The 23,105-nt window shown below is 38.4% G+C and overlaps 2 protein-coding genes across 5 annotated transcripts; one reads left to right on the top strand and one right to left on the bottom strand.

Moving 5' to 3' along the window:
* Nucleotides 1-819: 819 nt before the first annotated feature.
* On the bottom strand, nt 820-18,779 carry txndc16 (thioredoxin domain containing 16). Of its 4 annotated transcripts, none has more exons than XM_032556482.1 (21): nt 18,687-18,779; nt 8,607-8,675; nt 8,146-8,323; nt 7,926-8,008; nt 7,767-7,840; nt 7,405-7,479; nt 7,038-7,159; nt 6,811-6,901; nt 6,159-6,327; nt 5,902-6,071; nt 5,753-5,813; nt 5,534-5,651; nt 5,303-5,449; nt 5,161-5,220; nt 4,681-4,879; nt 4,026-4,162; nt 3,774-3,858; nt 3,366-3,507; nt 2,630-2,799; nt 2,348-2,538; nt 820-1,394 (listed from the first exon to the last, which is right to left on the bottom strand). In XM_032556482.1, exons 2-21 carry the CDS (start codon nt 8,664-8,666, stop codon nt 1,192-1,194), a joined length of 2,535 nt encoding a protein of 844 aa, XP_032412373.1. In that variant the 5' UTR covers nt 8,667-8,675; nt 18,687-18,779; the 3' UTR covers nt 820-1,191. The 4 variants fall into 4 exon arrangements, with proteins under 4 accessions (XP_032412373.1, XP_032412374.1, XP_032412371.1 ...); XM_032556483.1 differs by lacking the exon at nt 18,687-18,779 and adding an exon at nt 9,015-9,111; XM_032556480.1 differs by lacking the exon at nt 18,687-18,779 and having other exon boundaries at nt 8,607-8,876.
* On the top strand, nt 9,919-21,863 carry gpr137c (G protein-coupled receptor 137c). The gene is made up of 8 exons (XM_032556484.1): nt 9,919-10,621; nt 14,901-14,950; nt 15,075-15,182; nt 15,296-15,434; nt 16,355-16,504; nt 17,709-17,834; nt 17,920-18,044; nt 18,710-21,863. The coding sequence occupies exons 1-8, from the start codon at nt 10,247-10,249 to the stop codon at nt 18,993-18,995; spliced, it is 1,359 nt and encodes a 452-aa protein (XP_032412375.1). The 5' UTR covers nt 9,919-10,246; the 3' UTR covers nt 18,996-21,863.
* Nucleotides 21,864-23,105: the final 1,242 nt, after the last annotated feature.

Genomic DNA, 23,105 nt, shown 5'->3' with positions numbered 1-23,105 from the left:
AGCAGAGGTTTTTTATTGCTTTATATTATAACATTTAATAAACTACATTTACTCACAAAAACCATGGTTGAATTCACTCAAAAGTGTACATAGTGTTTTTAACCATCTCCGTGTCATGCTGCGCCACCCAGCATAAATCGACGCTACGTAGTTAGCTTAGTAATAATATATTACGCGCACGTGCGCTTGGAAATCTGCTATTTACGCAGAAGGTTACGCCAGTTTTTTTCAAAGTAATGGCCGCCAGAGGGCGCTCTGAAAGTTAGGAAAACAAGAAAAAGTACAAAATAAATGTTTCAATCATACATTTAATCTGTTTTTTAGCCATTAGTATAAAGTTTCTGACAAGAAAAGTCCCAAGAAACTATCCAGTAGAGGACACTGCGGCAAAAAACCTAAATTAAATTAAATTTGATGGGATTAGTATAAAAATATGACATTTCTTTTATAATAAGAGGGGCTTTGTGGTGAAAAACTTCCTGGTAAAATATTCAACATCAGATTAATAAAGTCATAATTTTTTGATAAAATTTTCCATCAGTTTTTGTTGCCAAATAAAATGAGAAAGTATGAAGCATTCATGCTAAATGAATGTAATAATTGTTAAATGGTAAATAAAAGTGAGGGAGAAAAAGATGTAAAATTCAATGTTTTTTTATACATGTTTCCCATAGTATTGTTTGTTCTGTTTAATTTCTTTCACATTTTAATTTCTGTCATAAATAAAATCAGTTTTAATGTGGCTATTGCTAAAATAAAGCATGGTATTTAAAGCTAGTCGGCAAGAGAAATAAGTTCTATGATGCAAAAGACAAAAAAGAAATCATATCAAACTTTATTTGTAAAAATAGCACCTGTTTTTATTAAAAACAACATAATGAAATGCATTCAACTTGATGCTGAACCGTCTTTCAGTCACAGATACTCAGTTTGCTCAACAGTCTTCAGTAGCAGTTGAGGTTAGCCACAAACATCTAACAGTGACATATGCAGCTTGTAACATGTAATAACTGTCTTCTTATAAGTGAAATAATCTGGACTATTACTTTTTCATTATTATTAATGAATTATTTGTTTAAAGAAGCTCCTATATCTTGCTGACAAGTTGCTTGAAATAAGATAAAACTAAAATATTTGCAGTAGAAACTAGACTAAAGTATTCAGTAAGACTTTGTGTGTCATTTACATTTCTTAGAGTTCAGAGTGAAATTTTGAATTCATATCAAGACGGTCGTATGGCATCGTTTTAGTCACCAAATGTTCCTCGACATTCACTTCCTCTGTCTTCACTTCCTCTTCTTCTGGAGGACGGTGGTCGCCTTCCTGCATGTCCATGACTTTCAGGAAGTCGTAGAACTCAAAAGCAGGAGGCCAGCTGTCCCCACCCAGCATCCCTGTGGCGACAGGGCAAAGCCGTAGAGTTCAAGGTAAAACAGATTTAAAACTCCCATTGCTCCAACAAAAATGGTTTTTAACCCAGAGAGGCTGGAGAACTATGTTTGGATTTTAACAATCCATGTTACATTATTTTGAATCTGTGAAAGGAGAAGGAATAAATCATGAAATAAGAGCCTGCCAACTCTAATTAGAGCTGAAATCTTCACTTGCATGGGAGATGCAAGACTGAACGTAAAGAAAATGGCAAAATATCGGGTTAAAATAGATTGCTTTGTACAGACAGAGTGGTTCTGTACTCCTCGTGTTTTCTATTAAATGATCTGATGACGACCCAGGGCAGCACGTTCTGGGGGCGGGGGGTCGCCACAAGCGCTTAAAAAAATTTTTGCCCAATTAATAAACAAATGTTCTGCATTTTAGTTGCATTTTCATTTGTTTGGGAGTCGGCGCCCCCTTGTGTTTTCTTGCACTGTCAGAAAATGTCGGTGTACCACTGATGAACGTTAGATTTTATTGGCAGCAACAGATTGTGTGTTAAACTAAAAGACTGTTTTATATTTATATACACATATTCAAGAAAACTGCAAAACAGCAGAAACACAGAGTTCGTTTAAATCTAGAATAAAAACCCAGCAGTTTATAAATGAAACAATAACCAACATATTTGATGTTGATGATGAGACTCATCAAAATGTAATGTTGGTTTCTTGTTTTCTCATTTGTTGACTTCATGGTGTTTAAAGCACTTTGAACTGCCTTGTTGCTGAAATGAGACTAAAAAGTGATTATTAAAATTCTAAATGTAGTAATATTGGGTAGATTGTTTCATAAGTCACTGTTTTCTAAAAAAAATTCTAACCATTTGCTGTAATCTTTATGTGGCACAAACACGTCCACTGTTATATTCAATATTTTAGAATAATTCTAGGATTTTCTGTCCTCTCAGTACCTGCTGGTGACTCCGTCCCGTCCTCCACGCTCTGCAGCCACTGCAGCACAGAGCCGGCCAGTATGGGAGTGTTGGGTGGATACTGGTAGACTTCGTCTCCACTGGGTAAATGCGTGAGCACCAACGCAGGAAGCGGCGGCAGAGAACCGAGGTATGAACCCAGAACAGACAGACCAGCTGGAGTGCGACCGCTGAAACAGACGGAGTAAAGCTGTGTGTTGTTTTCTGATGCGAAAGGAAATTATTTGTGTTTTATTTTTTAAAATTGATGGCTATTTGTACAGGTGGATCCAGCAGGGCAGGTATCGCTCCGTCCTCACGCCTCTCATCTGGTCCACCAGAGCCTGGTTCTGCCTCTGCCCGATCTCATCCTCTTCCTCTCCCACGAAGAGGAGGAGGAGCGCTTTACCCAGCGACAGAAATGACGGCAAGTTTTCCACGGTCAGCTCAGGCTGGGAAGAAAATAGGAATAAACGTTAATACAGTGATCTGAATCTGTAAAATGAAGCATGTAAACGAGTGTAAAACGAAGATATTGAGAAGAAAACATTGTGAGAATCAGAAGGAAACCCAGTTTGTGCTAGCTGTGATGCAGCAGGAAATATTCAAGCAGCAATTATTTCTCTAAAAGAGGCAAAAGCAACATTTGAATCTGCTGAGGAGAAAAAAGCAGCATGCAAAGAAATGTCGCCTCACAGATTTCTTTTGTTTTTGCTTTTTTGTCGAACATTTCAGGTCATCAAACCAGTTTAATACCAACTAATGTGGTTTGATTGCAAAAGTTTAATATTCCTGGAAAACCTCATGTACACTGACGCATATCGCGGAAGAGTTATGATTTGGGCTTGTTTTGTAGCTACAGAACAACTGATACAACCTTTTATTCTACTATAAAAACAAACCAAAAGAAAAAACAGACACACACACAGACAAACTAGTTTGTATTTCTACACGAAACTGTACTGACCGCTATTCTTTTCCCCCCAATTTGCACCTAATCCTAAAGAGACATACATACCACTGATTGGAGCAGTGTAGTGTGGATTTGGGTGAGCAGATCTTTAGATGATGATGTCACAGGCAGCGCTGAAGGGTGGCTGAGTTTCCCCCAAGAAGGAAACAACAACACCGCAGGAGGCTCCACATCGTGATCCACAGCCCTACAGAGAAAATGTGGGAAAAAGTTTATTTGCTGATTTATTTGCTTCCGGAAGCCGTTTGTGACGCCACAACTACAAAATATTCAGCTTTTACTGTTTATTTAATTTGCTACCCCATGTTTTAGTCATTTTGACTCAAATGCACTGGAAGAAACTTTTGCGAATAACTTTTGACTCCAGCAGCGGCATAAGAGGAAAAACAGTCAAGAAGAAACGATATAAAAACAGCAAAAAAAAAACACGTGGAGTGAATTTAAAGTTGGTACCATTTCTCCACCAGACCGTCTCTCAGCAGCCCAGTCAGAACTTCTCCAGTTAATAACTTTGCTGCTTCAGTGAACATGGACAAATCTGGGAGAGGAAGAAAAATCACAAATCAGATTTTATCAGATAATTCTTCAACCTGACCGGTCTGACCATTTTCCATTCTCTGCTATATTGATATTAATAATGAACTGAAGCCACCAGTACACTGTGATTGTTCTATCACAATAATGTTTTTCACAACAGACTCCCACCTGTCTGGCTCTCTGTCCTAAACAAACCCAGGACCTTATGAGGCCTGTAACCAGCCAGGTCAGGGTGAGGAACTTCCTGAAGGAAAGATGTCACTTCCTCATTGGTGGACAGCAGCAGAGGAGAGGCCATGCGGCTCCTGGTTTGGAAGAAATAAAAAAGAAACAAGGGCATAGTTTAAGTTTTCTTACAATAAAAGTTGGAAATTTGAATTAATCCCACAAAGTGATCAAGTAATTATTAGCTGAATTACCAAAAATTACATCAAATTGCTGTCGGTTGGATTCGTTTTAAATATTCAACAAGCTGAGTGGAGATAAACTTCGTCACTGCAGACAGAGAGTCTGCATGGCATAGCATGACGTGAGATTAAAAAAATAATCATTTGAAGCTGCAACATTTGCGAAGCGTTTTCATCAACTTTGAAGCTTTAAAAGTCTTGCAACAGAATATTATGACGCGTCCAAAACGCTGTGCGGTTCTGGATCGGTGTTCAGTGTATGTTCTATTATATTGATATTAATCAAATGCATTAAGTTAAATCAATAAATCCCCACAGTTTAACTAGAAAAACATCCTTTCTGTTGGATTCATAAGCTCGTTTGTGTTTTTCAGATAGTTGAGATGAAAAATTCAAAATTCAAAATGTTTTCTTACATCACGATGAAGCGGTGCAGCGCCTCCCCGGTCAGCGTTCCGGTGTAGCGCTGGGCCGCCTGCTGAGGTTGGATCAGCAGAACACTGGGGAACTCCGTGATTGGCTGAAACGGGACGGCTGTGCCAGGCTGAGCGGCGCAGAGGTCGGTCCACTCTCCACAGTCGACGACACACATCTGGATGTCGTCGACCCTGGAATCTAAAAAAAACCCCCAAAAAACAATCATTTCGGAAAATAAAAATCTGCTTTACATGAAATTAATTTTAAATGTAATTTAACTCCTCTGTGTGAATGTTTGTGAGAACAAAACCGTTTGAGATGAAACAAACTGGAAATCATAACAACTTATTGAGAAAACTTCATTCATTCATGCCTTAAAATGTTTAAAATGTAAATTCTAAGCATAAATGTGAAAATAAACCTCTTCCAGGTTTTGTTGTGAACACAAACTGCACCTGTTGCAGGTCTCATCTGTTTACCTTCAAGTTTCTCTGCAACTTCAATGAAAGATCCGAGAAAAGCCATTGAAACAGCGTCCCCTGGTGGCCAAAATGACATCTTCAAATCACAGCGCGACAAACTGAGAAGCAGACTCAAATTGTGTTCAGATGAAAGTCTTACATTTGAGGTAGAACAGCACCACCGTGAGGCTGCTTTGTGCAACTTCAGAGTGGAAGTTGTCAGAAGTTAGTTGTGTGACCGAGTCCAGGTCCAGGAAGTGACCTCGGTTTCTGTACACTTCTGCTGCGACTTCATCGTCCAGCTCTCCTGGTGACACACACGTTCACACTCCTCTCTTTTCCATGCATCAAGTTTTGATTCTCTGGAGAAACATGGAGCAGATCTTCTAACCTGAATGTGAGTCTTCCTCTTCTTCTTCTTCTTCTTCTTCCTCTTCCTCCTGCTGCTTCATGAAGAGCTCCAACACGTCATCCAAGCTGTGTAAGGTCAAATATTTCACCTCAGAACTCTGCAAACAAAAGAATATACACAAATATTTTTATATATATGTGACTTTTTAAACTGTAAATGAATGAAGCTGCAGGAACAATTAAATTAAATAAAAACTACCTTCTCAGGCTGTCGGTAGGCAGCGTTGTACTTATCAGGGGTTTTAACTGCTGGGCTCTGCCTGATAAACACAAACATCAAACAAAACCTGAGTTACTTGAACCTGATTTACATGTGGTATGTTTTTAAATCTGGTTGGTTCTGCACACCTGTGCACCAGCAGCAGCAGGGCGAGGCCTCGCAGCCTCCAGGCCAGAGCGCTGGCCGTGTCCAGGTCCAGGTGTTCGGTCGCAGGGTGAGAAAACAGGAAGACCTGAGGCGTCAGCTGGTAGGGGAACTGCGGAAGTGGGACTGCCGAGGGATCGATGAACACTTCAGACTGATAAAAAGGTGAAAACCCAAATGTTTCAACATTTTTCTACTAGAAAAGTAACCATTCCAGCTTTTTCTGATGGACTGTAAATACCACAAGTGGGGCCTCCATAAGCTGCAGGAACGTGTGCAAGCTCAGGGTGGACAGGGCCGTCCTCATGCGTGTCAATGGGCAGCGCTCAGAGGTCACAGGGGTCGTGACAGTACCATGAACTCTACAGTGGACAAACCACACCCTGGAGAGCTGGGACGATTCGTTAACTCTGGAAATCATGTTATTACTGTTTTACAGCTTCAGTTTGTAACTTCCAATAAAAAGTGTGGTTTTCACACATTTGTTAAAAGTATCATTATGTCTTGATAATGTAATATTAGATAATCGGTGAAAGAATTTTGCTCCTCTGCCTTCTTCCAATGCTAACTGTAGAAATACAAGACTCAGTCAGAAACGACCAATCAGAGACAAGGAGGAGGGTCTTAGCACTGTCAATCATTTCCTCCCGCTTGCTCTCTGCTACGTTACAGCTTAGCCACAAATGTTAAAGCTACCTAGCATAGCCACTGATGACAGCAGATACCATTTTTCCTGGAATAATAAGTTGTTTCTTCGCCATTAGCACATTGAAACTGATTAACAGTGCTAAAATCCTCCTCCTGGCTCTGATTGGTCGTTTTTGGTTGGGAGCTGTGTGTACTGCAACTTTAACTATAATAGATGATTCACATGAGAAAAAAATAAAACATACCCCAACTGCTTTAGTACCGGACCTCCGGTTATGAGGATGAACTGATATTTGGATCCGTAAACGTACGCCGTCTCCATCAGCGATCTGTGTTCTGAGAAGCATATCAGAGACACCATGTGGTTTATTTATGTTTGATTTCTGTCATTTAGGAAAACTGATCAGGTAGGAGCGGGCTTAACAGAACAAAATCACCGCAAATCTGTCATTTTGTTGCTTTAAATATTCACCTTGAGTTCCAAGACTGCGAACGTGACCGAGAACAATGTCCTTTTTCCCTTTGGCTGCCTTCTCCAAGGTCAAGAGGTCGGCGTCCGTGTGGACGTACTTCACCTCGTCACGTAGAATGGCGCTGGAGGGCAAAGAGGCAAAGCAAAGCAAAACAAACATCAACAAATATGTGGTGTAGCTTTTATATTAGCTTCTCTGAGTCAATTCCAATACAAATACACATCACACTTTTACAGTATTTTTTAAAAAAAATGGTGTCTGTTGGTCTGTCACATAAAATCTCAATAAAACCTGTTTTTGGTTACGACACCATAAATCTTCAAGCCATATCACTCAGTCACAGTGCAAATTGGTGCTTATACTCACAACAGGACTTCAGCCACTATGGAGTTGACATCGAAGACGGTGTCCAAGCTGAAACTCAAGAACTCTTTGCCGCCTCTACAAACACAAAGATGGAAAACTGCAAACAGTTAGGATAACACTAATGAAGTCAGCAAGCAAATAATATCCTTCTTTATATGATTGCATAATGGTCATGATTACTGAAGCAGCTTTGGAGAGCTTTTAAGCTACAGTAATTTGCAGTCATCTTTGGACTCATTAGTTTGTGGTTCTCTTCATTTCCACTGAACTACAGGGATTTAATAATTTAAAATTCTGGAGATCGTTTACAGCAAACATGCTCTGAAAGCTACGACTGATAATTTTGTATCCACACAACCTACCTGAACAGAAAAGCTTTGTGTTGTTGCTTTGCGTCTGTACAGTATGCTTGTACCGGCTCTTTTTTACATGTGACCTACAAAACACAACTTCATTTGTTGTACTTTTATACTAACGTTTACAACAAACGGAGCAGACATCATGAACAAAGCTCCTGTCACCTTGCCGACTAGCACTCCGTAATCCTGCAGAGCTTCGGCTGATTTCTCCAACTCCATCAGGAAGAGAGAGATGGTGGGAGAAACTAGAGACGACAGAGGAGAAACGGGAATTATGTTAGGTTGACTGTATTTAAATCCAATCAGATTAATTTATGTAAGAATATATTAGAAGATATTTGCCTAAAAATAAACTGTTTGGTTTACAGAACCGTGTGTTTACCTTGTTGCTGAAAATAGAGGAACATCATCTTCCCAGACAGCAGCCTTTCGTGGAAGTCTGCAGCTGTGATTTCAATATGGTTCGACATATTGGCCTTTTCATGGCATCCAGCTGAGCTGATCCACAGCAGGACGGCAGCAACACAAACCCAGATCCTTACAAGACTGCACTGTCCTCTCTAGGAGAGAAAACACAGTGACTGGTAAAGATAAACACAAGACTATTTCATCAGTGGAAGAATACATAACACAAACACTTCTGAACCATGATGGTGTATTTGGAAGGGGTATTAATATCAACACAACACCAGTCTAACCTTTAATAGACGCATGAAATATTCAAAATTGTCGTTTTATTAAGACGTTTTAAGTTTTCAGGTAAAACACAGAATCCATACGTTAGTAACTTAGCTTGAATTATTACATTTTTAAAATAATTTTTAAAAAACACCTGACATTTACCTGAGAAGTACGAGTTCGGGGAGGTCGGGGGTCATTTGGTGGCAAGTCTGAAGAGGCCATTTTACTTTTCTTAGAAGAAAAAGCACAAAAATCCCAAATAAATTCCATATTTTGGAATCTCAGTTTATGTCAGCAGCGATAGGATATTCTGCTTCATCAACTAATAGCAGTCTGTGTGATCGCCCATATATATTTCTTGTTCATTTTTGACATTTACGTTTCTTGCACCAGAAACGTACTTTTAAAAGCAAGATGCTCAATGCTATGCGTTAAGAGAGCTGCGTTTACAGTAAACGCAGTGTTTCCTTTAATTCTTTCGAAATAAAAGCAGTATTCTAAATGTTCAAAGATGAAAACTACTCAGTGAGATCTTATATTTTGTTACTAAATACCAATAATAACACATACCTTGATTCTGCGTATTACATTTAGCTTCAAATTGATTATTTAAGGTTAGTAATCTCGCAGACTCTCAATTTGAAATGACCACGATTTTACTTTAGAATTTTCATACGCCATCTTGTAAATTGCTTGTACGCCTCACTGCCAGCAGAAACGCCCACTTGCTCTTTGTAGACCAATCATATCCACGTATAACTCTCACTTGAACCAATCACCACTCACAAGTGAGAAAGCGTTCGTAGACAAAGACGAGTAGAAGCACGTAGGCTTGAAACGATACGTCACCGCGTCCGCCATATTGTGAAAGGCGTTTTATGTGGAAAACGAACATAAATATCGGAAACGAAGTCTACGCTCAGTAGATATTTATGACTCATACACAGTAATCTATGTTGATTTCAGAATGAAAAATAGCGATCATTGGGTCAATACTGAACAATAATAAAATAATAGAACTGAGTGGTTATAAAACTCACAATGATGGCGCCAACGTAAACGTATCAACAGACTCTATATAATAATAATAATAATAATAATAATAATAATAATAATAATAATAATAATACGTTATGTGGGGGCTTATGCGGAGTCTATGGTTTTATGTCTATGGTGGGGTTTTGGACGTACAAAGCTGACATCATTACTGACCAATGGGATGGATTTGCTGTGGAGGCTGGTTGCAGGGTTAGCCAATAGAATTTCAGAATGGAAATATAGGGGTGTGGCCTCTTTTTGCTCACTCAGGAAATGTATGTTGGAAACTAGCTTGAAACTGTGGCTCAATGCTCAGCTCTATCTCCACGTAGTTGATCGTTATCCTGAACCAAAATGGCGAACACCAAAAGCCAGTTTCCGCTTTCGTTCGAAACAAGGGGGTTGGTCTAAAACTGCATCACAGCTGATCTGGAGGTTTTCCCCCCCTCAAGTTGTTTTTTTGCAAAGAGCAGCTTTGCAGACAATCACAGAGGCACCTCTCTTGTTTTTCTTTGGCTCCTTCTTGTTATTTTTTTAACTTAGCTCATTTTAAATGTCGAACCATTCATTTATTCACTAGTTTTTTTCCAATCGGAGAGCCAATTTTTGGGTGAATAATGTCACTTCTTTTTAAAAGAAACTGTTTTTGTCTCATTTTTGCGCTTGAATACCGTCGCCTTTTTGCCCTGCATGGTAAATGCAACCCAGGTCTGACCCACTTTTAGCGTCTTTCCCCCCGCACCTCCCACAAGCATCAAGCGGAGATGTTTTCGCCAGGAGAGGAGGTCGATTCCGATTTGTTTACCTCTCTGAAGGAGTCATCCGGAGATGCGATCTCTCCAACACTGGAGCTCAGTTTGACCACCGTCTACACCGTCCTCTACTCTTTCCTCTTTGTTTTCGTCTACCTGCAGCTCTGGCTCATCCTGCATTACGGCCACAAGCGCTTCAGCTACCAGAGCGTGTTTTTGTTCCTGTGCCTGCTGTGGGCAGCGCTGCGGACGACTCTCTTCTCTTTCTACTTTAAAAATGTGGTGCAGGCCAACCAGCTACAGCCTCTGGCCTACTGGCTGCTCTATTGCTGTCCCGTCTGCCTGCAGTTCTTCACACTCTGCCTGCTCAACCTCTACTTCACACAGGTATGTGTGTTTCTGTGTGACCCGATTTCATAAAAACAGCTGAGCGTGCAGTTTTCCGGGTATTTCGTGTTTAACGACCCACTGTCAAAAATGGGCTTAGATCGGCCAATTTGCAGTAAACATGAGTTGACCTTTTGTGGCTTGTGTATTTGTTTTAATTTAAGCTACAAAAAAGTCAAACTTAAATGCATTTTGATGGGATTTTATCTGGAGAGAGCATTACATTGTAACTCTGGAGGAGCTGTAAAGATCCACAGGTCATGTTTGAGGAGCTGTTGACAGGGCAAATGAACTGCATTTGCAGAACTGCACAAATTTCATGTTTATGTGCAATATGCGATACACAGGGGCGCCATAAAACGGCAGAAAAATGACTTAGTCAGCATCTTCTGTATTTATAATCAGCTGCTGCATGAGCTAATATGAACAATACCAGATTAGGGACCCCTGCCCTTCTGTCTCTTGCCCACAGTTAATATAAAAGCCCTCCAGACTCTTTGAGAGCACCCCTATAATGAGTCGACATATCTCTCAGAATATACATAGTTGCGCCCCTGGCTGCACATCACCACCATGTTGGTGATCAAACCTGAAGGAGAGGTGGATGGAGGCAAATACTGAGCAATACTGCAAGAAAAGGCTCCAGAAGACTTGAGATTGGGGTGGAGATTCACCTCACAATAGACAAAAGCCTTAAATGGTGACACTGCTTGAAAGTTTATGTTTAAATGTCCAATCTGACTAAGCTTGAGGTGTCTAGATATGCAAAGTGATTAGACATGCTAAAAAAAAAACACTGGTCCTGACTGGTTCTGTAAAGTATTTAATTGGAGTCATACATTTCAGATTCTTATTTTGTAAAACTGTTGCATCATTTTCTTCCACTGTGTTGATCTATCCCATTATATCCCAATAAAATACATTGTAATTAGTGGTTGTAAAACGTACATGAAATCGCAACCGGTTGCCTTTCTGCCACCATTTTGGACCAGTTTATTGGCCATGTCGTTGTAGTCTTTGCACTTTACAGCACAAAAGTTATCAAGCTGTTTTAGCTCACATGTCACTGAACTCTTGCTGCAGCACGGCCTCTTATGTTCACCTAAAAGGTCTTTCAGCAAGCACCAGATGGTCCAGCATGCAGTGGGGCATGTGGTGGGGTCTTGAGGTCAGATGTTTACATACAGCCATATTAATTTTGGTCTGTGGTAAGACTCCACTCAAACAAATGTTTGAGTAGACCATGTGTAGTCACTAATTATGTGAAAAACAGGGGGGAAGGAACCCAGTTGTTTGGTTGCAGCTGTTCAACACCTGTGCTGTGCACTCCAAATATCAAAGACCAGCTTGTCTCCTCGGTTTGCAAAAGCCTGGTCCACATTTACATGCATTGTACAAAAGGAAGGAAGTTCGTCTCGCTGGGTGAGTCGTGATTTGCTAATGCAGCTCATGGTGTCATATGACTGCTGAATAAACATGGTCACCCATCCGCTGACTCTGGCCAACTTTTGCATTCATGTTAATCTTCAAGTTGGTAGATTTAAGACAGAATTCAAATTTCTTCTACACATGGCTGAGTAATTAACCATCTTTATTGTTAATTACCATCATGCCTCTTCATTCCTGTCATTATATCTGTAGGAACATGTTTATCCCAGTCATGAGAGCATGTGACAGGCCAGCTCAGCGATGAAATTGTTCCTGATTGTGGTTTTATACGTCTGGCTGCTTCAGGTCTGAGTAATATATCAGATTCACATTTTGTTCCACAGCTCAAACTGGAAGCTGTTGTAGTAGTTTTTATAACAGCAGCTGCTCTTACTAAAGCAGAGGTTTTGGTTCTGATGTACAGTTTTTGTAAAGCTTTGACCAGCTAATGTCAATTTGGGTCCATTTTAACTATAACACACAAAAAAATCCAAATATTTTACTTGTTGTTACTGTAAAAAAGTGTTTTTTAACACACAAACTGATAATAGAGTTGACATATTATAGGTTGATAGTGTAGATATCGTGCTGCTCTCGCTCAAAACTTCTCACAGTCGCACATTAGCTGTAATTATCTGTATAAATTGTGTTGCCATATCATCCAGAAATAGAAAAGAAATATTCACAAACTAAAATTGTTTCTCGCTTGTTCTGTGAGGAAGTTTGAGCGTTAAGACGTATTTATGTGAACGTCATTAAATCTGTGTTTTACTAAAGGCGAATTGAGGCTAAAGAGCTAACTAGCATGAGAATGCGTTCCCATTTTATGTAAATTATTTTTTTTTTGTAGATGATATTCTGATTTGCCACATAACCTGCTCCAATTTGCAAAATTTCAAAAGGAACAAAATCACAAATTTGACACAAACAATGCTATACAAGCACTATTTCTTCAGGTAATCTTGGTTATTTTAGATTTGGAAAAGTTGATGATTTTTGCTAAAATACATTCTCCATAAACCATTTAAAATTATAGAGGATTCATTGCAGCCACACACTTTCTTTAAATGGGTAGAAAATTAACTGGCTTCTCCAGAATTTAATGGGGAAACATTGATTATTTGAGTGACCTGCATTGGCACAGGAACATATCTAAAGGACGCAGGTTTGGCCAAGGTCAAAGCTTTCCTTTCCTGACCGTCTGGCATCGCTGCCCTCCATGTTTTACACAATTCCCTACATCTTCACAGCTTCTCTGGTCTTCATAACCCAATTAAATCACTGACCTGGTTGATTCCTCATGCAATATCTTGATGAAATTGTAATTATATAGAAGTTAAGGGACATGCAATGTATTTATTTGCAAGTATCATATGTATTTTGGACTATAATTTAACCTTTGATGAATTTTGGCATTGGCTGGTATGAGATTCTTGTGATATAAAAACTTCTTACACAAAAATCTGAAACAAGACTATACTGCATGATCTAACAGCTCTCATTCAAAACAGAAAGCAGCAATTATTCATATTATGAAGTAGCAGAGTTACCTTAATAAGAGTGGTGCCTGAATTTTGTAACATTTCTAAACAGTTTTGTTTTTCATGGAAGTGGAATTTTACTCTAGAAGGGCATACAGTTGTAGCACTTTTTTGGAAAGCAATCTTCTATCATAATATATACTTGACTCATAGACACTAACTGCACTTAAATATCGTGCTGATCAGACCCAAAGGCCTATTGTTTACTTTGCAGAGCAAATATATTTAACCAAAGTTGAGAAATGACCCGTACAGTTTACCCCCAAAGTCATGGAGGGCATTGAAGGTTGGTGAAAAGCTAACGGACATCGTGTCACAGCTGCCTAACATCCAGCATTGCTTTCCTGACGAGTCAGTTGTAAGTCCTGACTTTGTTTTAATAAAGGAGCAGATGGTCAAGTTCATACTTGGCTGCCTTTGCTGGGAAAAGACATAAAAATTTCTTGCGTGCTAAGAGGATACGTAGTCTGAAGTGCATTCATACACCGAGCAGAAAAAGTAGACAAGGCTACTGAATTGCTTTGTTGACTGCTTGCTTCATCTCTTGGTTACAAATTACCCCGTTGTGGCCTACTTTCACCATACTGGCAGACCATGTGAGTGGGTGTTGGTTTAAGATGTTTGAACTAAATGTTGCTGATGTATTTAAGGACTTTTGTGGTCAGTATAAGATGGTTTCAAATATTGTTATTATTAATTAAACACTGCAAGTCTTTGAAAAGAGAAAATGGTACGTAGAGATTGGACAAACGACATAAAACATCTTATATTTCAAAATTTAGTCCTTGAAAAACTTAAGCAAACTGGATTACTAAAGGCCCAAAATTTGAACTAATGAACAGTTTTAGTAATTATGTGTTTTTTATGCAGATGATAGTCAATTTGACCAGCAAACTGTTTGACATCACATCACTGTTTGCAGGAGATTTTCTTCATACCGCTTCAGATTTGTCTGTTGTACATCCGTGATTTAAAGTGTTGAAAAACAAGAACGTATGAAACTGAAAGCAGATGGATTTAGGGGGATATGGATCATATTTTTAATTCTCTGGAGAGCAGCACGGTCTGAGGAATCATCGTAAATGCCAACATATTGCTGATTTTCGTCAGCATAATTCAGCCTTTCACTATGAGCTTGTGTTTGAATACTTCATTGAGCTCCAGGAATTTCCCTGAGCTTTGTTAGTTCACACTCTGGTTCTAAAACAGGCCCACTCCGGCTTTCGGCGTTTCAACGTAGGTGGGATCTCTGTGAAACGGTTAAATTCTGCATATCTTTAAAGGAACCTCTCATGTTTTTCTTTCGCCAGGTGATGTTTAAAGCTAAAGCCAAGTATTCGCCTGAGCTCACCAAATACAAGTAAGTCTTTGATTGGTTAGGAATGAAAATCAGAGCCTTGTTGGGTAATTTTGATAGCTGATAACAATCATTATCCTTTCTTCTTCTTATTATTATTATTATTGTGCGACTCTTCTCTCCATAGGGTTCCTCTGCGCTTGTTCTTTCTGTGTCTCAGTATATTTTTTCTGGTGGTGAATTTAACTTGCGCGTTGTTAGCTCAAGGAGCTCTGATGCACTCTGACCCACCAAGGTAAGCAATCGTTCAGTCATTTCATATCTAGCTTCCACAGGAAATTATTTCTCTTGTATGTTGAGTCCATTTTTTCTCTCTGCACGTCCATGTGTTGCTCTTTGTTTGTACAGCGATGGGGGGATCAGACATGCAGTCTTGGCTCGAGTCCTGATTAACGACAGCCTGTTTGTCCTGTGTGCCATATCTCTTGCTGTGTGCATCTTCAAAATCGCCAAAATGTCTTCTGCCAACGTTTACCTCGAGTCAAAGGTAGAAAGAAAGGCATCATTCACCAGTTTTTGCTTTTTGAGCTTCTTTTTTTAGAGATAAAGTCAAGTTATTATTAAACATTACTGTTGGATTGCTGTTCTGATGAGTTTCTGTAATTTGTTTTTGGAAAAATTAACCTGAAGTCAGAACTGAGATTTGGAGACACGGGGATTTCTTACCAACCCAACCTCAAAATCCAACATGGCTGCCATGTTTTAAAAATCAGACTTTCAGAGTTCAAAGTTGGAAAAATAACTGAAAAGCCAAATGTTTACCAACTCCAACTTCCAAATCTAAAATCAACATTTGTATGGCATTGATAATTATAGTTATAAAGCTCAAATAGCTAACATTGAAGCTAACAACGTTAGCTTGCACAGCGACTACCAAATCCCATGGGTTTTCTGACCTGTATCTAGATTATACGCATGTCTTTTTAAGCTCTGATTTCAACCTCCAAAACAAATAAAAAGTGCCACATTTTCCAATCACATCTTCACATTTTGAGTCTTGCTTGAAACTCTTTTACATCTAGCTAAAAACATTTTATTTGTATTCCAAGCTACAGTTCATGTGCAAATTCTGTGGGTGAAAATTCATTGATGTCAAACATACAGGAAGCAGCTTGTAAGCAAAGCTAACAGACTGGTGATGCTAATTCAGGCTAATTCAATACTTATTATTTCTGCTAGCTAGAGCATCTTGTTGTTTAACATAGAAATAAATTAAGGAGAGAGCATCACACCATTGTTAGAAATATTGTACATTATATTAAACTAATGTAACTTGTGTAAGCCACATGGTAATATGCTTAAATTCATGCTTCAGGCTTATAATTAATCGTTTTTGTAATGCTTGTTGACCTATATTTGGTGGTATAGAGCTAGAGCTTGTTATGACACAATGACTCTTCCCTCCAGGGAACATCAGTGTGCCAAGCGACCGCCGTAGGAGCCGTGGTGATTCTCCTCTATACTTCCAGAGCCTGCTACAACCTAGTGGTGGTGGCCCTGTCGCCGCAGGACAGACCCAGCCCCTTCAGCTATGGCTGGTACAGCGTCTCCGATCAGGTACTTCTACCTACTGGCTTTTATAGTGCCTTGCTAAATGCAGTGCTAATCTGGGTCACATGAGAGCCATAAAATCGAATTTATTGGACAGGGTAGTGCATACTTTTCAGCTAGAAAACATTGATGTTTGTGATGAAGACGAAACAGTGAATATTTTATGTAGCTGGGGTGTTTGAGTGCATATACAACGCATCTTTAGAGAATTAGTAGAGCGGTGCTTAGCAGGGTAAAGGGTTTTGTCTGGCTATAAATAACCATGTCTGTGTATCCTGACCTACATCAGAGGGTGCAGGCCTTGAGACAGACAACACATGTTGAAGGAGTTCCTTGTGTTTGTCGGACAATATAGACTCAATAAATCAATATGGGTATAATCTGACTTTAGTTCCTATCATATAAATTGCTAAATTTATATGATATTGCATGCTCTGCAAATTTTCTTCAAGATTCTTAATGTTTCTCAACAAACTACAGTTATGAGTAGCCTCTAATCATGCCTGTGTTGTAAATTTCAGACTCTATATGACAAAGATCTAAAATTGATCCAAAAGAAGCAGCAAAAATGAAGGGATTTAATGACCAGCAGGGGGAGACACCTGCAATTACACAAGAACTTCAGGAAATAAAAACAAGCGTGGATTGGATGCCTTGATGTTTCAGTTTTGTAAATCTTTTTATATAAAAGATCATGTCTGTTTTATGCATGCTACACTTTTCAGATTATTTCAAAACTATGAACTACTTTGTATCGGTCTGAATCCTGAATAAATGCATTGGAGCCGGGTTTCCCCCAGTGTTTTATAAGCCTGGTGGGTCACCAGGCTTTACTTGTGCCCCCACCAGGCTAAGCATTGCTTATTTATTTAAGTATTTTCAAAATGCTTGCATTTTTCAAGACTTTTTAGTTGGTGTTCAGAAATTACTCTTACAATCTTTCAATAATACAAAATTATGAAGTGATATTTTCAAATTTCTTGTCAACTTTAAACATTTTTTAACTCAAAAACATGACCGGCTGCTGGACGGATGACTGCCCTAACACCCAATCTTAGCAAGTTTTCTGGGGGTAACTTGGTGGAGTTTGAACTTTTAACATGACAAAGTGAGGAAGATGAATGCTTTGGTGGATTCATTCTCTCTGTTTGCTTGGTGACATCAGGTTTCATAATTCATATTGCAAAATGTTTGTGTTTGTGCTTTAAAGGCAGACACACAAGTGATCAGCGGTGAGGGATACATTGTTTTTGGGATTATTTTGTTCTTCTGGGAGCTGCTGCCCACCAGCTTAGTGGTGGTTTTCTTCAGAGTCCAAAGGCCCCACCAAAACCTGGTAAACTGATCATCTAGAAGTCAAATTATGCTGCAGATTTCTTCTTCTTCTTCTAGAATAAAAACCTGGACTCTGTTTCTTTCAGGCGCCAGGCGGCATGATCAACAGCCACAGTTTCAGCTCTAGAGCTTATTTCTTTGACAACCCGCGACGGTACGACAGCGATGACGACCTGTCAAGGAGCATCAATAGCAGATCTGATCGGGCCAGGTGAGCACCAGCACAAAGTCCAAATAATCAACATCAAAAACAAATCGGCTGCAGACAGGTGGAAAAAGATTCATGTGCACCAAAAGAAAGTTGTCTGTATTTTATGTATATGGAAATGAATGGCAAGTACACAAAGTATACAATATGCAAAAATAAAAAAGATTATTAAATTATTAGTTTCATGTTTTTAAGAATAAATCTTACATGTTTTCCTCTTGAGTAGTTCATATTCTATATAAAGAACTGGATCTTTACAGCTTTACATCTTAATTTACAGCATTCTTCACCTGTGGTGTCCCCCAAGGCTCAATTCTCAGCCCACCTTTGTTCTCCATATACAAAGCTTACTTCTGTTTGGTTTGGCTTTAAAGTAATAAAAAATATTAAGGCATCTCTGCACTCCCAAAGAGTTTCAGATTTTAAATCACTGAAGAGATTAGCATGTTCAAACCTATTAGATATTGCTTACTCCCAAATTATCACTGAGGCCAAGCGACTTGATGCTGTTAGATGTAGTGAAAACACAATGAAAGAAATGAGAATATTGGGCTTTTGCCGTCACTAAACCTACATTTTCCCTATACTAAATATTTTTAAAATCAATTTTACCTATTTTTTTTTAATGTTTGTTAGTAAACTTACCTTCTTGTCCCTTCCATTCTCAGTCTTCTGTCCACTACGCCTCAGATGGCAACGTCCAGCTGGTATGGCTCTATTCAACGCAATGGGAGTCTAGCACCGGGGGTGGCCTCCGCCCAGCAGCCGCCTCCTTCCACGGCCCCACTCCTGTTTGCCCAAGGAAACATCCAGAGTCACCATCATCACCATCACAACTATTACTCAACCCCACAGAACAACAACTACCAACATCATCAACATAGTAACTATTATTCCACGCCGCAGAATTATTACTGCGGATCTCAGACGTATTTCTGCACCCCACAAAATTAAATAGGAACCATTGAAGACTTTGGATAAGAAGATTACAAATGATTTTGTTCCGATTTTGCTTGTACAGCTGCATCAACCTCAGTACTTTTCAATTAAAAGTGCTGACCACACAACTGGCTTCAACAACTGTGTGAAAATGTGGCGATACAATAAAGCAAGAAAGTTGGAACTACAAGAATACCAGCTTTTTTGAGGACTTCAGCACAGAGGAGTAGCATTTAACCACCACCAATAGGTGGAAAACAGGAAAACTGAAAACATTTCTTTTGAATGCTTTGGTTAGGGTAAAATAGAGACTGGAAATATTTGTGGCCAGATAATCATTCCACTTTTAAATTTCAATTGTAAGGAAACATTGGCAGCCGCTAATTTGCTCATCCTAAAGCTGTCAGTCAACAGTTCGGGCCATAGCAACACCGTTAAACAAAATTTGTCAGCCTTGTTCGAGGTATTGGCTCTTTTACAGACATTTTACAAAGTCTTAAAGGCAGATTTCTGATTTCTCTCATGACAGGAATTAGTTCATGCTAATTCGCCAGTGCCTGCTGAAGTAGGAACCGTTAGTTGTGGTAGCAATAAGCCAAAAAAAACAACAACCTCAAAATCAATTAAATAAATTATAACTTTGTATTGTTGAAGTCAATTTATCACTTTTATTAAACTGTGGTTGAGTTCTGTTGAAACACAAAGAGAAAAATAAAACAAATGCTGTTAGGAATTAGCTTATGCTAATTTGCTGAAGCATGGAGAGTTAGCATTGCTAGCATAAAGTCTAAACTCTAAAGTAAAAATGTAAAACTTTGTGTCACTTAAGTCAGTGTGTTATTTTTATCAAAAATGGGACTGAACTCAAAGAGAAAAATGGAGAAAAAAAAACTGATAAGAAGTTTGCCAGTGCTAGTTGGCTACTCACCGCTGTAGTCAGTTGTGCTAGCTTTGCTAACAAATTAGCCAGAAGAGAAAAAAAATGCTGGAAAAGTAAAATTGACAAAAAATAAATAAAATTAACGTTGCATCACTGAAGCATATATTCTTACAAACTAGGCTTAAGTTCTGGGGCAAAACAAGTGCTAATATTCTGTTGCTAAAAGGAAAAGAAAAGTTAAAAACTTAAAATTAAAACAAATATGTAAAATGTTGTATCCAATTCATTGCTGTTTTCAACTTGATCTGAATTATTTTGCAATACAAGGAGAACTGTGTAAAAAAAATCTCATTAGGAGTTAGCCAATGCTAGCTTGACAGTACTTGGTGAATCTGGGATATTAGCACTGTTAGCAGTTAGCAGAAGATTTTTTAAAAAGCTGAATTTAAAATAAAAACAATTGGAAATACTACAACTTAATCCAGTTTATTAATGTTTATCAAATTGGAACAGAATTTTGTTGCAACATAAATTGAAAATTGCAAAAAATAAAAAATAAATAAAAATACTGCTAGTTAACTCATCAGATGCTCAATCGCCACTACATGGCTAATGGCTCCATGTGACTTATATAAGCTCCTATAACTGTTATCAGTGTGTACTCCTTAGACTCCATACATTTCTGTAAGATTTATATCTAGCTAGCTACCAGATGTGATTGGTGTTTGCTCTCATTGCCTGGTTTCCTCTGTTGACTGACAAAAAGTCATTTTCAGTTTTCTTGATTGATTACAACATGGATTCCTTAGTCATAAGTATACAGGAAAAACATGAGGTTGGGGGTGAATGTGAATCCTTTCAAGGTGGCGAATGTTTGAGTTTAAACATACGGCTGTCTGTTTTCAGAAAGCATACGAAGTACAAGAAAGCTTGTTCGTGACCAAAAGGATCTTTAATATGAGTTTTTGTGAGCTGTGAGGCAGAAATTTGCACTTAGTGGAAGATCACCTTCAGAGAAACAGGCTTTTGAGCCTGGAATGTAGGTTTTACTTCTCATATCTTCTATTTTCTTCTGTAATTGTATGTACTCTCTTCTATTTATCCTACAAGGAAGAAAATGTCAATGTGCCATCACATTTTGTCATATCAGATAGTTGCATTCCTTAAAGAAAATATTTTTGCACATGAATTAGTCAGAGGACTTATGCTTTTGTCTGCTTCCATGCCAATCAGTTTTATATGCGTGTTGTGATATTTTTATTGTAGGTGGTGTGCGTGTGTTTTCAATATTTGTCTTTGATGTTTAGTCAGCTTTTATACATCATTTTTATTTTCATCAGATTTTTTTCTAACATATTTTGTAGCTTCATGTGTTTCCCACATCCTTCCTATGTTTTTGTTGTTTTCACATCACAAGTTTTCTTAATCTTATGACAGCCTGTACTATTTTTAAAATTTTATTTCATTTGTTTTGTGGTGTTGTTTACAACCCACTTCTTGAACCAAAATCACTGCGTCTGTAGTTAATTACTAAGAAATACTCGCTGATGTCAAGCAAACCCAAAGCCTGGACCGAGAAAGTGTTTCTTATGCTGCTGTTTGCGCTTTGAGGTTCCATTGCTTGTATCACCGAGTCATATCGGACTTTAAAATCCAGTGAAGGAGCCGAAGTTCTCGTCGTTTGGGTCCAGCTTTTTAACAACTGTGCGAAATGCATGTTTCTGCGTCTGTGCGCATAATTTGCCACCGTTTCTCTAGCAAATCTGGTATTATTTGTGTGAAAGTGTTTTTAATTTGTCTCCTACACAGAAAATGCAGTGATAATTTCCCTATCAGTTGTTTTATGGTATTGATGGTTATATCCGTGGCCATACTGAATGTAACCAAATCACTAATGATGTATGCAAGAAAAGCACTACCATGTTTTAATAAAGGTCTACTGCACTGTTTAGACAATAGTAGTAAATATAAAATGTCAAACATAAACTGCAAATCAAACCGTTGCACAATGTCCTTATTGTTTCTGCTGCAGAGTTCGACTGTTGCCGACCTCTTCCCACCAGTATACACAGTCTGTCATGTGGCAGATTTTATGGATTAATAAGATTAAGAGAATCATCGTAACTGAAACTGGACACGAGTCTGGAAGGGCATGACCAGGCAGGGTTGCTGTCCTACCTGTATGAAGCTTTTTTCACTGGAAAACACTTCTGATGTTGCTAGAAATGTGAAGTTGTTAAGAATTTGCTAAGAGCTAAAATTATTTGGTAAACAGAAAGACATAGAAAGTACCATAGCAATGAAAAGATTGGCCCAGTTAAAGTCCATGATGAGGAAAATAGTGACGGAAAGGTGAAAATAACTTTTTGTACTCATGTACAATCTTTAAAGAAAAAAAGAGCTCAACCTGTACTTTTACTGAAATATCTGTACTTCTACTTGCAGAACATTAAATGGTGAAAATTGACGCTTTTCCATCATTTGCGTTATAAACGTGGCCTCAAAATAGTCATTTATTTTTGGTTAGAAAATAAACGTTCATTAAACATCAAACTGGAATTAAAACAAACACTGTATGACAGATAATTTGACATAGGAGACACTGATAATCTTAAAAGGACCCTGGTGAGTCAGTGTGCACCAGGGTGCACACTGATTAATACTTTCCGGTTGTTACGGTACAATCTGAATGTTTATGACACGTAGTTAAAAAGAACCATTTTATTCCCTATTCTTGTCATTCAGCCTTGTTAAGCCCCTAAATTTTATTTTCCCAGTGTGTGATAAGGCTGTAAATCAAACAAATTGCTTCATAAATTCTTAGCTGAAATATTGAGTGTTGAAATCTACGATGAAAAACGGTACCATAACATACAAGTAAAAAATAATTAAGGCATCTTGGTCATCAGACCTTAGAATTACCAACCAAACAAAGCCCAAAACATCCAAGAATAAAACATTTTCACAGTATTCCACTGCAAAAAACTGAATCTTACCAAGAATTTCTAGTCTAGTTTTTAGTGCAAATATTTTAATACACATGAAATAAGACAAAACTAACTTATAATCTTTCAGCAAGATATAGGAGTTTGTTTTAATCCCTTAATATTGACAAAAAATTCTATTTCCATTGGCAGATAACTTCCCTTATAACAAGATATTTTCCTGTGTTATAAGTAAAATAATCTGCCAGTGGAACCAGAACTTTTTAATCAATATTAATGAATTATTGAGTTAAAACAAGC

The sequence above is a fragment of the Xiphophorus hellerii genome, chromosome 24 (genome assembly GCF_003331165.1).
Source record: "Xiphophorus hellerii strain 12219 chromosome 24, Xiphophorus_hellerii-4.1, whole genome shotgun sequence".
Classification (NCBI taxonomy): Eukaryota; Metazoa; Chordata; class Actinopteri; order Cyprinodontiformes; family Poeciliidae; genus Xiphophorus; species Xiphophorus hellerii.
This window is presented reverse-complemented; position numbering and strand designations above follow the sequence as displayed.

Coding starts and splice junctions, on each gene's coding strand:
- txndc16 (XM_032556480.1), bottom strand. CDS start 8,714: ATGGAATTTATTTGGGATTTTTGTGCTTTTTCTTCTAAGAAAAGTAAA. Junction 6,072..6,158: donor TTATGGAGGCCCCACTTGTG/GTATTTACAGTC, acceptor CCTTTTTATCAG/TCTGAAGTGTTCATCGATCC. Junction 5,814..5,901: donor CTGCTGCTGCTGGTGCACAG/GTGTGCAGAACC, acceptor TGTGTTTATCAG/GCAGAGCCCAGCAGTTAAAA.
- gpr137c (XM_032556484.1), top strand. CDS start 10,247: ATGTTTTCGCCAGGAGAGGAGGTCGATTCCGATTTGTTTACCTCTCTG. Junction 10,622..14,900: donor TCAACCTCTACTTCACACAG/GTATGTGTGTTT, acceptor TTCTTTCGCCAG/GTGATGTTTAAAGCTAAAGC. Junction 15,183..15,295: donor ATGCACTCTGACCCACCAAG/GTAAGCAATCGT, acceptor TTGTTTGTACAG/CGATGGGGGGATCAGACATG.